We start from the raw sequence: 17,465 nt of genomic DNA, 5'->3' as shown, positions 1-17,465 counted from the left end.
TTTTGTGAATACCTTAAAAACTATGCATCGAACTAAAAACTCTATATAAAACATTTTTTAGATTATAAATAATAAAGAGATTCGTTCCTTCGTAAATGTTCTATTTATAATACAAAAAGAGATATGGTAGGTGAAAATAGTTTGTTTTTTGGTGCATGCTCAAATTGGTGTATTCAACTTGAAATAACAGAGGAACGGTAGGTTTTAGGTGTATAATGCTACCAACACCTTTTGTAGTGTTTGAAAAGGCCTTTAAAACGAGCACCGTTAAATGTCGGTTACTTACAAACTAAGCGAGATATGGCGCAAAAAATATAATGACTAATGTACTTTAAGGACAAATGAAAAGTATATACATTTAACTCCCCATCCACCATAATTTAAATGCATTGTTTTTCTTCTCAATACCTTTTAATATAGTGTTATTTCTACTTTCAAAAAGTTAAACGGGTTTAAAATGAATGGTTTTTTTAAAAAATGTGATCAAATTATAGAATGAATTTTTAAATTTTCTTAAAAATCTTCCTTTTTCTCCATGTAATATATATATATATAGTGGCTAAAACACCCCCGTGGGGGTAGCGCCGCCTTCACAGGCTCTCTAGATCCATGTTTTCGAGGTGGATCAGTCCTCCATTCTTCTTTTCTTAGACTGCATTACATATCCGGTTCCAGCTCCTTCTGTCTCTTGCTCTTTCTTCTGCATTTCTAATTCCCATGTCCTCTAGATCTCGCTTCACCTCTTCCAGCCATTTGGACCTCGGTCTTCCTCTTCGTCTCCTACCGGCCGGAGACCACTTTGTTACTATGTTTACTATCGCCTCTTCTCCTGCTCTCCATACATGCCCAAGCCATCTCAATCTTTGTCTCTTTATTCTCCTGACTATATCTTGCCCCTTCAATTCCTCATTTATTTCATTATTTCTTCGACATTATAAATATAATGACTAATGTACTTTAAGGAAAAATGAAAAGTATATACATTTAACTCCCCATCCACCATAATTTAAATGCATTGTTTTTCTTCTCAATACCTTTTAATATAGTGTTATTTCTACTTTCAAAAAGTTAAACGGGTTTAAAATGAATGGTTTTTTTAAAAAATGTGATCAAATTATAGAATGAATTTTTAAATTTTCTTAAAAATCTTCCTTTTTCTCCATGTAATTCGAAAATAAAAATATTTCACCCCTGAGAAGTGGTGGGAACTTCCCCCATGATAAAAGCGCCATAGTATATAGGATAGACTTTGAATTAGGAGATTGGGCTACTCCCAAAATTTCATTAAAATCCATGGATAGAATTTGGAGATAATATCTTGTTCTTAATCTCGCGCATTGACTGGCGTAATCGAAATAGAATGAAATGCAAATATTGTAAACTATTAATTTCTCAGAAAAATGAACTAATTTGAAATGAAAGTATGACTATAATATTCTATTGATTTATGCAATAATCTACACATCTATAGTGTGTCCCCGAAATATGGCATCGAACATTTTCTCAAATGCAGGAATTAATGATGCGTAGAACCATAAAATACTTTTAAGTACAGTAGGTGTTTCTAAAATATCAAAATAACGAGTAACTTTGTTATTTTTATAGAATGCCAATATCTAGTACCATAACGATAATAGATCGGCACGATAAAGTTCTCGGGCGGCCCTTCCGTCCAGCGTTTTTGAAATAATTTTTGAACTCAGATGATGTGTAGTGCCCTGTGCATAACGTGAATAAGTTTTTTGAGTGAACCAACTCATATTGAGTATACAAGGTAAGTTTTTTTTAAACAGCATGTGGGGTAAAACGGGAAATAACCGGGATATCCCATTTTACCCCTTATGTGAAAATCCTATAGTTACGTCAAAATCATATTTTTTTTTAAATAAAAGACTTTTAAAGGCAAAAAATGTTCAAGTTTGTTTAGGATAATATAAGAATAAACTTAGAAGAATTGTTTTTGTTTCAGATGCCTAGAAATTACCAACGAAAGACTGAGCGTCAAAAATGGTCTGAAAAATCTATGGCCAGCGCTTTGGAAGCATTAGAAAAAGGAACTTGTGGATTTCTAAAAGCATCCAAAAAATATGGAGTTCCAAAATCAACATTGGAAAGAAGGTTCAAAGGAAGAAATAAATCCGCAACAGGTCATTCTAAATTACTTGGGAGCCACTGCCTACATTTCCTCTAGAGTTGGAGCAACAATTGGTAACATATGCAAAGAATATGGAAACTATGATGTTCGGTCTTACAACTCGTTCCATCCGTAGCTTGGCATATCAGATGTCTGAGAAAAACAACATCAAACATCATTTCAACAAAAACACCAAGTTGGCTGGGTGGGAATGGCTTCGCGCTTTTTTGAAACGGAATAAACTTTCGCTCCGTTTTCCTGAAGCAACATCAGCTGCACGTGCTCGAGGTTTTAACAAGGAAGCAGTTTCATCATTTTTTGACATTTTGGAGCCTCTTCAAGAAAAAATGAATTTTCCACCCTCCCGTATTTTTAACGCTGACGAAAGCGGGATTACAACAGTTCACGGTCGTCCATCAAAAGTGATTGCTGTCAAGGGTAGAAAACAGGTCGGCACCCTAACATCTGCAGAACAAGGGGAGCTTTCTACTGCTGTAATCTGCATGAGTGCCAGTGGAATATTTGTTCCTCCAATGATCATAATTCCCAGAGTTCGTATGAAGCCGCAGTTCTGAGAGGGTGCACCGCCAGGAACCTTAGTCGTTACTGATAAATCTGGTTGGATGCAGCTTAACTTGTTTGAACAATGGTTTGACCATTTTCTTCATAACATTCCATCATCAAAAGAAAACCCATCTCTCTTAATCTTGGATGGCCATAAAACCCATACAAAAAATATTGCTATTATTGATAAAGCACGTGAAAATGGAGTGAAAATAATTTGCCTGCCTCCTCATACGAGCCATAGGATGCAGCCCTTGGAAGTTTCCTTAATGTATCCGTTAAGTACATTTTATACGCAAGAAATAGAGAAATCATCCAACTATCTCAGAGGTGCCTCACCTATTTGGAAAAGCTTACCTACGAGCATCTACTCCATTAAATGCCATTAATGGTTTCCAAAAAAACAGGAATTTTCCCACTGAATCGTACTGTTTTTACAGAAGAGATGTTCGCTGCAGCTTTGCCTACTGATCATGAGCCAAATATTAAAGAAAACATATCCAGCCCCGAAAAAAGTCAATCCAAAAAATGACCAGCCTGTCGAAGAACAAGTTACTCCAGAAAGACAAAATAATGAATCTTCTAAAGATTTGCTTATGGACATGCCCTCAACAAGCACTGGTTTAGATCTATTTTCTCCAGAACAAGTTGTTCCCTATCCAAAAGCACCGCAAAAACAAATTAAGCAACAGAGTAAAAATAAAGGTAAAACTGTCATATTAACAAGCACCCCTTATAAAGAAGAATTGGAGACATCTCTAGCTACCAGAAAACCAAAAGTTAATGTTAAAAATGTTAACTCAAAGACCAAGATTCTAAAGCAGAAAACCGTAAAAAAAGAAAATACTTCTAAGAAGGCTAAAAACATACAACCTGAAGATGAAAGTAATAGTAGTGCAGATGAGGAATGCTTCTATTGCAACAATAGAGAAGGCTGTATACAATGCTGCAATTGTAAAAAATGGGGACATGAGGCTTGTGCAGGAGTTAACAGCGATGATGATGTATTTATTTGCGAATATTGCAGATATGATTAAGTTAAGAAAAATGTTCGGTATTATTATTCCTATTAATATTTAAGCAAAATTTTCGGTATTATTATTCCTATTAATATTTATGCAAAATGTTCGGTATTATTATTCCTATTAATATTTAAGCAAAATGTTCTGTATTATTATTCCTATTAATATTGGGTTTTTGGGTTTAACCCATCGTTATTTCTTATTTAGTTAATTGCTTTTTTTCGTTCCTTTTGAATTTTTGAGTTTAAGTTGTTGTATTTTGCATAAAAATAAAAAAAATTAAACTTTAAAAAAAGAGAAAATTAATTAAAATAACATAGAAAAATCCTATCCCATTTTACCCCCACGGTGTATCCCGTTTTACCCACACAGTGGGGGGTAAAATGGGAAATTGTATTGGTGTCAAATTTTTGCATATAACTTTTTTATACATTTATAAAAAAAAATCTTTTTTGTGCTTTTGATACAAAAATAATGAGTTTTCACTGTGCCAAAATATGAGTAGCCTCCAATACATAGTTTCGGTGTTATACAGCCTCAAACGTTAAGTATCCCATTTTACCTCACCTTCCCCTAATAAATAATTATGCAAAAGTATCGTAAATCTTTCCTTATAAACTTTTTATTTTGTTATATAAGAAATTATATATATTTATTACAATTTTTATCAATTATGATATAAATAACATTACTTGGTAGGTGTGCACTTAAAACAGGGTAAAAAAGTTAATTTTTTTGAAAAACGTTATTCAAAAAGTTTATAAGGAAAGATTTACGATACTTTTTCATCATTATTTATTACTAATAAATGCATTTTTTATTCGCTTTCTTTAAACCAAGTTGAAAATATAGCTCATGCTCTTCCATTTGACACCTGTGGAATGGTTCTAACGTCATTTTATTCTGACTTATGTTATTGCAAAAAAAATGCTCTCTGAGATAAACAATTCAAATAAAATTTAAACAATTGAATGAATCGCTTTGAAATTTTTATCACATACTAAGCACCAAAGAACCCTCATTTGGCAAAAATTTCAAACCTGTACACTAATTTTTACAACAGTTATTGCGAAAATAATTTTTTTTGCAATTCCGACCTTTTTTCGCAATTATATTAACAATAAATGAGTATATCAAACTTTGTAATATGTCATTTTAAAGCTTTTTCCATAATCTCAAAGATATTTGTACTAAAAACATCATAAGTTTAACTGTTTTCCATTGATTTGAAAAAAAGGGCAAAATGCCATTTTTTGACAGTTAATTGTTTATAAATAAAAATGGCTGCCAGATCCTACGCAGGAAATAGTCACGGTTATTAGACTTTATTACGGTTGTCTTGTTCGACGGTGGTGGGGAGACTTATATTTTTGACTTTACGTCACAAGAGTTTACACTCCCATATTTCTAAATGATTTTCGATCATTGAATGTGTGTTATTGTGTATATATGTGTATTATTTGTGTTATTATGAAATAATTAGACAAATAGTACACATTTTATCTTTATACCGGGTGGTCAATCGTAAAAAGGGCCATAGGAAACTCAATGTAAAATTCTGAATTGTTGAATTCCTGCTTCCCTAATTATTTTACATCAAGTGTAGAGAATTAAAATATGTATTAAAATCAAAAGTTAAAATTGTTCTACGATTTAAATGTATTCAAAAATTTTGAAAAATATGATACATTTGCCACAATAGGTATGCGTGTAAAAGTAAGGCCACACGTTACTATTTAACTGACAGTGCTCACACCATTGACTGAATAAAAAAATCTTTATTATTAATCCTTTCTCTGCAACTGAGGGTATCTTATCAACTGTATTGTTTTTAAACAATAGATGATAAAATAAAAATATTGACAGTTCAAAAATGTGAACATTATTGCATTGTGTGTGGCCTAAGTTTGGGCTGAAAACTAAAATGTATTACATTTTTACAAAATATTGGAATATGTTTAATTACGTAGACCAATTTTAACAGTTATTTCCAATACAGATTTCAATCCTCTACAAATAGTTTCTAATGTCTTTTGATGTACAATAATTATTAGGGAATCTGGAATTCAACAGTTCAGAATTTTACATTCGAGTTAATGCAAAATTTTGACGCATGTCAAAATTCTCAATGTGTTTTAATTGTATTCATTTTGTTCGAATCCTGAGAAAACTAATCAATATTTTTGAAAAATTTAAACTCAGAATGAAAGACTACATTATTACCGAGGGCTGAAAGTCCCTGAAAACTTCTATAATGTTTATTTTAATAAGTTACAGGGCTGAAAATAAAAGAGAAGTGTGATATTTAATTTCAAATATTTCATTCAATAGAATCTGCTTGTTTATTCTAAGGGGCTTTCCGCCCTCGGTAATAATGTAATCTTGCATCCTGCGTTTAAATTTTTCTAAAATACTTGGTTTTCTCATGATTCGAAAAAAATCATATTACGATTCAAATGACAGTAAACTCTCGTGACGTAATCTCACCCTTAATGTTCATTGGTTAGTCGATTTAGGCAACCGTAGTTATGTCTAAGAACCGTGGGAAATAGTTACAATTTGTTCCTATAGGTATTACTTGTCGAAAAAACGCTTTAGTACCCTGGCTGCTGAAGTGTCACGAACAGGGTATATTTTTGTCTTATTACCCTGGCCTAAAAGGGTTTTTGATAGGGTCCAACATGATAGCAGTGAGTATCTAGAAATGATTGGAATATATGATGATAAAGATCTGCGAATTTTACAACATCTATATTGGAATCAAGGAGCTTCATTCTGGTAGACGGAGAGAACAGACAAAATTTTCATTCAAATAGGTGTCAGACAAGGTTGTGTATTATCACCAACTTTCTTTATCATGTACTCGGAAATAATATTAATGAAGCCTTAGGGGGAGAAACTATTAACTTATCATAACTTATCAGATATGCAGATATATGCTCCAAATACTTCAAAGAGAAATTACGTGTGGTTTGTTATTGTCAACAACGAGCTGATTACAAAAGTTACCATTGTAAATACCTATGATGTTGGATAAACGAGACACTTATTAATCCTGATGAAGAAATTCGTATAGAAATTAAAACTCATTTATAAAAACTGCAAGAGGAACATTTATGAAACTTAGATCTATATTGTGCAAAATTATCAGCTGAACTTACACCTAAGAATCAAGTTCCTAAAATATTACGCGTAACCTGGATTACTGTATGGATGTGAAACCTGGATCATAAAGGTTAATATGATGAACAAATTAAATGCCTTCGAGATGTGGCCATATTGTAGAATGCTCAAAATATCATGGGTTCAACTTTAAAGGATGGAAAATTTTTGTAAAATTTTCCATCCTCTAAGGCCTAAGGGTTCAACACATTTCAAACGTAGAAGTTTTAAACAGAATATATCAAGGCCAAGGTGACTTGACGAAGAGGATAAAAATGCAATAATTAATACTCAACTGAAAGATCGAGGGAAAATCAAGAATTGGTAGAAAGAAATATCCATGGCTTCGAAACCTTCGTCAATGGATTGGTTTATCAGCAGATGAAGCGATACATGCCTCGCAAGATCGAGAACAATATCGGCAAATTGTCCTCGAAGCTACCCACGCCTACATTTTGGGTACGGTATTCAAAGAAGAAGAAGAAAAATATATAGATCTTAAAAAGATCTATAACGCCGTAGCGAAAAGCATTATAGCATACAGCTGCGAAGTATGGCCTATGAAGGAAAAATCAAAACGAATGTTAGAGGTCACCGAAATGGATTTCTGGAGAAGAGCTGCAGGAAGATCAAGAAGAGAACGTGTCACCAATGAACGGATACGAGAAATAATGAAGGTCACACATACAATAAATGATGAAATCAACGAAATACAACTACGATCGTTTGGTCACGTACAAAGAATGCACGAAGACAGAATCCCAAAACAAGTACAAAACTGGAGACCGCAAGGTAGAAAAAGAAGAGGTAGACTGAGGAAAAGTTGGCAGGCAGGAATAAACAAAGCCATGGATGAAAGAGGTCTGCAAGTAGATCAATGTGCGGACAGAGAGGAATGGCGAACGGGTATCGGAAGACGGAGAACGTTGTAAACCGATAATATATATAGAAGAAGAAAAAGAAGGTTCCTTTCTGAAAGATATTTAAAAAAATAGACGAATTCGATCAAATTTATTGATAATGGATTAATTTAAAACTTAAATAAACCCGTAACTTTATTAGATTATTCGTAACATATACGGATGAAAATATTAATCTAATTCCACTTACCGGATGATCTCGGTGATAGCAACGTTGGCGTTTTGGGTAATGCAGTGGCTGTATTAAGTTTTAATGCAGGCGGTGCCAACAACGGTGAAGCAGGTACTGAAGTTTGCGTGATCAGTGGGGTCCTAGGAAAAAACGAAAAATCCTTTGGCTCATACTTTTCTCCGACGTTTTCTAACCGTTTAAGGTCCTCGTCAAAAACTGACCGTTTTGCCATCACAGATTTGACTATTTCAGAAGGCTGGACTTCTTTCAGGTCCAGATCTAGAATTTTGTGCCTCTGGCGGAATTTTTCCAAATTGGCGTCTATGAGAGCGAGAGCATCACCACCAGCTGCGCTCAGAGCTCTCGATCCGGACCATTTCTCGTACTTTTCGTCCAGCGACTTTATTCTCTCCTCTAGGGAAGGACTAGGTGGGGTAATGTCGCTGTCGCTCGAGTTGGAACTGAGACTAGGAGGCCTTGGGGGTGGTGAAGCAGGCGGAGGCACGTGGACTGGGCTAGGAGGCCTCGGATTGGATATTCTCGGGCTTGTCACAGCTGGAGGTGGACTAGAAAGGATGTTGTCTTTTTGGCCCTTAATTCCGGCTACTGATACACTCCCTGCAAAATGTTAATTATAAGAAATCAATACTCTATACAGAAGTAAAAACTTCAAATTGTATTTTGGTATAAAATAGTTTATTTAAAACTTCTAAAAGTCATCCACATGGATTGCAAAACGTTTTCGTTCTGAACAGAACATCTTCAGTGCCTGGAATGAAGTATTTCCACGTTAGATTAAGGCAAAAAGGTTAAAATTGTGACTGTTAATGAGAAAATTATGTGGAGAATACTTACATTCCGCAAAGTATTTGTAACTAGCACACCAATGAAGGTGGTAACTTCAAAATATATGGCCTACATTGTACCTTATGATAAAATATTATGACTACAAGTCGATGTTACTAGATTAAAATATGTATGTGCCTAAAGAGCAACATGCTTCCCTGCTCGAAAAAACTAGGTACTTGCCATTTGAATTAGCACAGACCAACTGATGTAAAATGAAAAGGAATGACAAAGAGTGACATGACAAGACAAGGTTGGTTGCCTAACATGGTGAGGAATGTTTAAATTTGGCTGTATACTGTTGTAATGATGATTCTGTCTGTTAAAATAGTAAAGGAAATTATGGAAAAAAATTAAAGTTAAAATAACTAAAAGAATACAGATCAAGAGTAGATTATAATTAAAGAGATAATTGTAAACAATGGAATTAATAAAATATAATGGATTAGTAACGAAAAGGAAAATAAAATATGTGACAGCCAAATCTAATTACACTTTATGTTGTTTAGGATGGGATAAAATCGTTCAAGAAGAAATACCATGAAGGCTTCCAGCAGCAGTGGTTAAAGAAGTCTTCTCAGTCCATTAACTTTCTTGATTTATCTATTTCCAGACTTAACGACCAATTCAACTTTGGTATCTTTCGTAAACCCACCCAAACGGACCACGTTATTCATTTCTCTTCTAATCATCCTCTATCACACAAATTAGCAGCTTTTAGAAGTTTCATACACAGACTTTTTTCTATACCTATGCCAACAGACTCATTCAATAACGAACTCAACATCATAAAACAAATAGCTGTCAACAATGGTTACGATCCCTCTATAATAGTCAAACTCATCCGTAAAAGAGAATCTAGAATGTTACAAAATTCGGCTTTCCGTCAGTCCTCTTCCTCTTCACCCATTTACAGGTCATTACCATATCACAACCCCACTCTATCTGAAAAGATTAAACGTATTGTATCTAATTCTTCAGAAAACATACATATTTCTTTCAAAGTTGGTAACACCCTTGGCCACTTTTTGACAAATACAAAAGATACAATACACTATATGAACCGTAGTGGAGTCTACAGATTGACTTGTTCTGATTGTGATGCCTCTTACATCGGCAGGACTTGCAGATCACTATCAACCAGATCTGCTGAACATTCTAAGAGAGATACTACTTCAGCTTTTTCTCATCACCTAAAAGTTAACAATCACAATCTCAGCATCCCTGATGGTGTTAAATTAATCCACAACATCCAAGACAGGAACACTCTACGGTTGGATCTGTATGAGGACCTTGAGATTTCTAGAGACATGAGGACTAGCCCTAATTGTGTTAATCGTCAAACCACTCTTAATCGTCCTTTTACTCCTATCCATCGACAATTATTCCCCTAACCCAACTTTAATCCTTCTTATACTCTCCCATATTCATTTTCCGTTATTTCTATTCATTACCTTGTTCCCTCTTTCCCAACGCCCCACTAGTTTCTAACATTCTTCTATTTCCTTACTAATCACCCATTAACACACATCTAGACTTGCACCTTCTCTTTACCTTCACCCCTTTCTCCTACTTTATCCGATTCCTACCATAGTTTCGATTCTTCTTTTCTGTTTTTCTTTTCCTCTTTCTTCTCTTCTTTTCCTTTTTTTCTTTTTTCTTTTCCTCCTTTCCATTTCTTCTTCTTTACATTTTCTTACTTTCCTCTTTCTTTTATTTCCCATCTTCTTTTACATTTATTTTCTATTCCTATAGTTGTGTGTTTTTTCTTGTCTTACCTCATGTTTCAGTCATTTCGGGTCCTACAGCTCTTATATCACAAATTTTTATCTTAATTTATTTAGACTCTCATTCTCTTACTGATAATAGCCCTTAAATCTTGATCTGGTTTACTTGTCTCTCTTTGGAATGTTCTCTCTCTTACCACATAATCACTTTGTTTTGTTGCCTGTTATGTCACCTTCGCTTCATTCATCTCATTCAATAACTTTAGTCAACTCCTTTGGTCTGCTACACATTTTACTAACTTTTTTATTTTGATGTTACCTTTTTCTCTTTCATAAAAATAATTTTATTAGACTATACTAAACAATAGGGTACTGCAAACATAAATCCATTAGCTTAAATTCAGTCTGTTCATTTTCTTTTTTTTCATTTTTCCATCTACATATCAGGCAACCCACATTACTCAGCTATTTTAATTTAATTTCATATTAGTTCTTTTACACCATTCTTAATTCTGGTTAACATCTCTGTCATTTAAGATTATAAACTTGCACTAAGATTACATCAAACTTGGTTCAGTTTGTTCACTCCCCTACCATATACCACATCAAACTCATAGTTCGCTATCTCAGATACTCAGCATTCTAGATTCTCCATTACATATTGACACTAACACATAATTATCCTATATTATTAGATATCATTACATTATTCACCCACACTTTAACCACTGCTGCTGGAAGCCTTCATGGTATTTCTTCTTGAACGATTTTATCCCATCCTAAACAACATAAAGTGTAATTAGATTTGGCTGTCACATATTTTATTTTCCTTTTCGTTACTAATCCATTATATTTTATTAATTCCATTGTTTACAATTATCTTTTTAATTGTAATCTACTCTTGATCTGTATTCTTTTAGTTATTTTAACTTTAATTTTTTTCCATAATTTCCTTTACTATTTTAACAGACAGAATCATCATTACAACAGTATACAGCCAAATTTAAACATTCCTCACCATGTTAGGCAACCAACATTACATATATCTATAACATTTACATTAAAATCCGCTTTATTTACCATCCAATCTCTCCACTTCAGGTCATTTAATGTTTACATATAGTATAAATCTCATTCTATTACACCAAATTAAACTTTCACCTTTAAATTTAACAATCGATGACGTCAAGCTTCTAACCATGACTTATACCGATCTTATTTCCAACAAACCTAAAGTTTTTTCTGGATTAGAGAGTTGCTATTTAGACTTTACAATAGATTCTCAACTTATTTTCTAAACATTTTTAATTATATTTTCAATCAGCTTTTACCTACCTTTACATTTTATTAAAATCCAAAAAAATTAAAACTACACTTTTTGAAGTTCGTAACCAAAAATTGACTTTACCTTGTCTTGTCATGTCACTCTTTGTCATTCCTTTTCATTTTACATCAGTTGGTCTGTGCTAATTCAAATGGCAAGTACCTAGTTTTTTCGAGCAGGGAAGCATGTTGCTCTTTAGGCACATACATATTTTAATCTAGTAACATCGACTTGTAGTCATAATATTTTATCATAAGGTACAATGTAGGCCATATATTTTGAAGTTACCACCTTCATTGGTGTGCTAGTTACAAATACTTTGCGGAATGTAAGTATTCTCCACATAATTTTCTCATTAACAGTCACAATTTTAACCTTTTTGCCTTAATCTAACGTGGAAATACTTCATTCCAGGCACTGAAGATGTTCTGTTCAGAACGAAAACGTTTTGCAATCCATGTGGATGACTTTTAGAAGTTTTAAATAAACTATTTTATACCAAAATACAATTTGAAGTTTTTACTTCTGTATAGGTTTTTTAAACTATGGTATACAGCCAACTATTGGGATTTTTCCATTGATTTTAAATCAATACTCATTATACTAGTACTTAAGCCAATATTATTTCAATATGATTCAGATCTATTAAAAGGAAAACTTACCCCTGTTCATGATTTGCGCAGCAAACCTTGGCAACGGTAGTGTAAGAGGACCCTCCCTCTCCCTCGGCACTCTTCTAGGTTCAGTGGGCGGGAAATTTTCTGGTCTCTCATCACACAGTGGAGTACCTGGCCTAGAACCACCCACGCTCTCAGACCCTGAATGATCATAGTGGTGGACGCGGGATCCGCTATCACTACCCGCTGTTTTCCTCCTCTTACATACCGAATGAGGTACATAGACTACGTCGTGGCGCACGTGTTTTCCCGAATCTATCGATGGTCGACGAGAGTGGTGCTTTAAGTTGACGTCTGACAGCCTTCGTACTTCCATAACCTACAAATAAATTGTCTAGATCATTTCTACGCTTTAAGTTTAAATGAATACCACATCAATAAATATTTTATGAAGTCCGTCAATTATAATTATACACGAAAAGTACTAATCCTAACTTACTTTTCTATGGTCTCTGTTAGCTTCAATGATGACATCACTGGTTATGACTGAATCCAAAAGATCGAGTTTTATTCGTTTCTTTGGACTGATCAATTCGTCTCCCGAACTGGGACACTCTTCTAGTTGTTCAAGCAGATGGACTCGTTCTTTCTGTAGATTTCTCATATCAGGTGGAGCAAAGGACACAACGTTGTCAATAGCTGTAAATAATTAGAGTGTGAAAATTATTTTTTTTTATGAAAAATTTTAGATTAAATTTGTATGCTTAAATCACAAAAAATATACTTTAATCCATACACGTAAACATGCTTTTCGAATATTTAGTATTTTATGGTTTCATCATCATCATCATCCAGCCTCAAAAGTCCACTGCTGAGCATAGGCCTCTTCCTCGTGTTTCCAACCCAGTTTATCGTGTGCTGCTCCCATCCAATTATCATCAATCATTATGATTTGACAATAAACAAATCTGGGACTACCAAGAAAAATTATTAGACAGTTCGAAGTTTTATTATACAGGGTGTCCAAAAACTCTACCGACAAACGAAGGAGATTCCTCATATAATTTTAAGACATTTTAACCCAATTCATCTAGTCCGAAAATGCTTCCTACGCACGGTAGCTCATTGAAGATGGCGTCTTCTAATTAGTTTTTGTTAAATACCTCCAGAACGATTCTATTTAGAAAAACAAAAATTGATACGCATATTTATCTTCCAGACATAAATCGATTCCATCCATTGTGAATTTCTAGTACCGGTCATAGGCGTCGGTTTTGGGTAGGGCAACGGTTATATTATCGCATAGCTTTTTTGCCTTTAACTTTTAAGCATTTTTTGATACTGGATTATTATATTGTGAGATATTCTAGTAATAAAAGGTACTCTTGATTTAGTCGGTAGGACACACCGCTTTCTAGACAAATCGATTTGAAAATTTTTCGTTTTTTCAATTTGAAAAAAAAAATTAAAAATTTTTTCAAACAAAAAAACGGTGTATTTTACCAACTTATACCAAGAGTAACTTTAAGTACTAGAATACCTCATAATTTAATAATCTAAAGTAAAAAATTCTTAAAAATTAAAAACAAAAAAGTTATGCGATAAAATAACCCTTGACCTACCCAAAACGGATGCATATGGCCGGTACTAGAAATTCGCAATTAATGAAATCGATTTATCTCTGGAATATAAATAAACGTACCAGTTTTCGTTTTTCTCAATGGTTTTTTTTGAAATTTTTTTTTGGAAATTCAAAAAACGAAAAATTTTCAAATCGATTTTTCTAGAAAACGGTGTGTTCTACCGACTTAACGCAAAAGTACCTTTTAGTACTAGCATACCTCATGATTTAATAATCCAGTGTCAAAAATGCTTAATAGTTAAAGATATAAAAGTTATGCGATAAAATAACCGTTGCCCTACCCAAAACGGACGCCTATGACCGGTACTAGAAGTTCACAATAAATGTAATCGATTTATCTCTGGAAGATTAATATGCGTACAAATTTTCATTTTTCTAAATAAAAGTGTTCTGGAGTTATTTAATAAAAACTAATTACAAGACGCCATCTTCAAAGAGCTCTAGCTCCCTTAGGAAGCATTTTCGGACTAGAAGAATTAGGTTAAAATGTCTTAAATTTATCTGAGGAATCTCCTGTCTTCATTTGTGTTTCTGGACACCCTGTATAATAAAGCAGTCCTACGGTCTCCTCCGCATCCCACATTTCGCTCGCCATCGTTTTCTATCCACCCACTCGTTCTCTTCTATAGCTCTATCTTCCATAGACTGTTCTATGCCTTTCTTCCATGTTTCTGTAGGCCTTCCTCTTCTTCTTCTATTTATAGGCATGTAATTTAATGCTTTTTGGCCATCTTCCCTCTGGCATTCTCATAACATGACCATACCATAGCAATTTCTTTGTTTCTATTCGGTCAACCGTGGAATACACACTCTTTGTCCGTCATGTTATTTCCTCATTTGGTACGTGTTCTAATCTAGATACCATGCATGCTCTACGTAAGTAGTCCATTTTCGCTACTTCTATATTTTTTCTTTCCTTTCCTGTGACTTGCCAACACTCTGCCACATAAGTTAGAATAGGATCCACAATTGTTTTGTGGATTGTTAATTTTGCATTCAGCTTCATCTTGTTAGACCATAGTAGACCATTTAAAATACGAGTTGCTTTCCTTCCTTGCTGTATCCTATGCTGTATGTCTCTTTTTGTAGTTCTTTCTTCTGATATTACGCTTCCTAAATATCTATATTCCTTACATTTTCTTATACTTCTTAACTCTAATTCCGGATCTTCGGTTTCCTCTCCTATTCTCAAATATTCCGTTTTCTCCATGTTCATACATAGGCCCCATTTTTCATATTCGATCTGTAACTTTCTTAGCATATAATCCATATCATGTTCATCATTGGCAAGAATTACTTGGTCATCAGCAAAAACCAAAGTTGTTAAGCAGTTTTCTTCAATCATTATTCCTATACCAGCAACTGTTTTCCTCCATTGCTCCAGAGCTTTCTGAATGTATATTTTAAATAGTGTTGGCGATAAGCAGCAACCTTGCCTCAGACCTTTTGTAACAGGGAATGGTTTCGACATAGATTTTCCCTGTCTAATGCAGCTTTTCAGGTTTTGATACATATTTTTAATTATTGGCTTAGCCACACCATGAAAATATGGGAAAGAGTAATTGATAGACGGATACGTGAAGAGACCGAAATATCCGAGAATCAATTTGGCTTTATGCAGGGCAGATCAACAACAGAAGCAATTTTCATTATAAGGCAGTTGATGGAAAAATACAGGAGTAAAGAAACAAACGCTCATATGGTACTCATTCATCTTGAGAAAGCGTATGATAGAGTTCCTCGAGAGATTCTGTGGTGGGCACTCAATAAGAAAGGAGTCCCTGGTGAATATGTAAAGATTGTGAGGGATATGTATGAGGGAGTAACGACTAGTGTTAGGACAGGTGTGGGAGAGACTGATAAATTTAATGTGAATGTAGGATTGCACCAAGGCTCTGTGCTTAGTCCGTATTTATTCTCATTAGTTTTGGACCAGATAACACCGAAACTACAGGGTAACATTCCATGGTGCTTAATGTATGCTGATGATGTCGTGTTAGTAGGAAATAGTGAAAGAGACTTAGAACAAAAACTAGAACAGTGGAGGCAAGCTCTGGAGGAAAAAGGTTTAAAACTTAGTAGGACAAAAACAGAGTATTTGGAATGTTCATTTAAAGATGGACTTACTACAAATGAAATGGTATCTTTGGATAGTGAACTGATTGTAAAAAGCAATAGTTTTAAGTACCTGGTAGCGGTATTACAGAGTAATGGAGAAATAGATGGAGATGCATGCAGTAGAATTAGGGCTGGATGGATGAAGTGGAAAGAAGTGAGTGGTGTGTTGTGTGACAGAAAAATTCCAATGAAGCTGAAGGGAAAGTTCTATAAAACAGCCATAAGACCGGCTATGATGTACAGAACTGAATGTTGGGCAGTGAAGAAGAAAGAGGAACAACGAATGCGTGTGGCGGAAATGAGAATGCTTAGATGGATGAGTGGAGTGACAAAGAAGGATAAAATTAGAAATGAGTATATTAGGGGAAGTCTAGGTGTGGCACCAATTGATGCCAAAATGAGAGAGCATAGGGTAAGATGGTTTGGTCATGTTCAACGTCGAGACATTAATCACCCAATACGAAGAATAGCTGAAGTGCAGATTCCTGGAAGGAGTAGGAGAGGAAGACCAAAGAAGACCTGGGGGAGACGATAAGGCAGGACATGTTGGTAAAGGGGATTGACATTGATATGACCCAAGATAGAATTGTGTGGAGAAATGCAATTAGGGAAGCCGACTCCGCATAGGGAGAAGGCAAAGAGAATGATGATGATACATATTTTAAATTGCTTGTACATATGCTTCACTTACGCCTATCGTCGTCAAAATTTCAGAGAGTCGTGGGCTTTTTCCAAATCAATAAATGCTAGGTGAGTAGGCAGATTCCTGTCTTTTCTTTTCTCTATTACTTGTTGCATCACAAATATATGTTATCTACGCCCGAAAAAGATGAAAAGATAGTGTTCAAGATGTACAAACTGTAAGAGACTAGAAAAAAAGGCAGTTGATAGAAGCAAATGGAACGAGGTTGGAAGGAAAGCTATGCAAGGAGTATAGAACGAAATTAAATATATATTATAATCTATTTAGATGGCAAAAAAATGGCGAAAATGTATAAAAAATCAGTACAGTGCAACAGACTAGAAAGAAGCTATGCAGGAAATATAGAACGAAATTAAATATATAATATATATATATATATATATATATATATATATATATATATATATATATATATATATATATATATATATATGGCAAAAGTAATTTAATTTGAATTTGTAATGTAAGCCCTAGGCCTACAAAACCGGTTTAGCTCTATAGGCCTACAAAACCT

At 34.2% G+C, this 17,465-nt stretch overlaps 1 protein-coding gene across 3 annotated transcripts in view; it reads right to left on the bottom strand.

Annotated features, from left to right (window-relative positions):
- Positions 1-17,465, bottom strand: part of LOC114326422 (protein split ends) — a 507,603-nt gene that overhangs the window by 42,139 nt on the left and 447,999 nt on the right. For all 3 annotated transcript variants that reach the window (XM_050647093.1, XM_050647097.1, XM_050647099.1), the window contains exons 7-9: positions 12,988-13,187; positions 12,534-12,867; positions 7,993-8,592 (exon numbers count right to left, since the gene is read on the bottom strand). In XM_050647093.1, coding sequence (XP_050503050.1) covers positions 7,993-8,592; positions 12,534-12,867; positions 12,988-13,187 — 1,134 coding nt within the window. The remainder of the gene's footprint in view (positions 1-7,992; positions 8,593-12,533; positions 12,868-12,987; positions 13,188-17,465) is intronic.

The sequence above is a fragment of the Diabrotica virgifera genome, chromosome 1, assembly GCF_917563875.1.
Source record: "Diabrotica virgifera virgifera chromosome 1, PGI_DIABVI_V3a".
Lineage (NCBI taxonomy): Eukaryota > Metazoa > Arthropoda > Insecta > Coleoptera > Chrysomelidae > Diabrotica > Diabrotica virgifera.
This window is presented reverse-complemented; position numbering and strand designations above follow the sequence as displayed.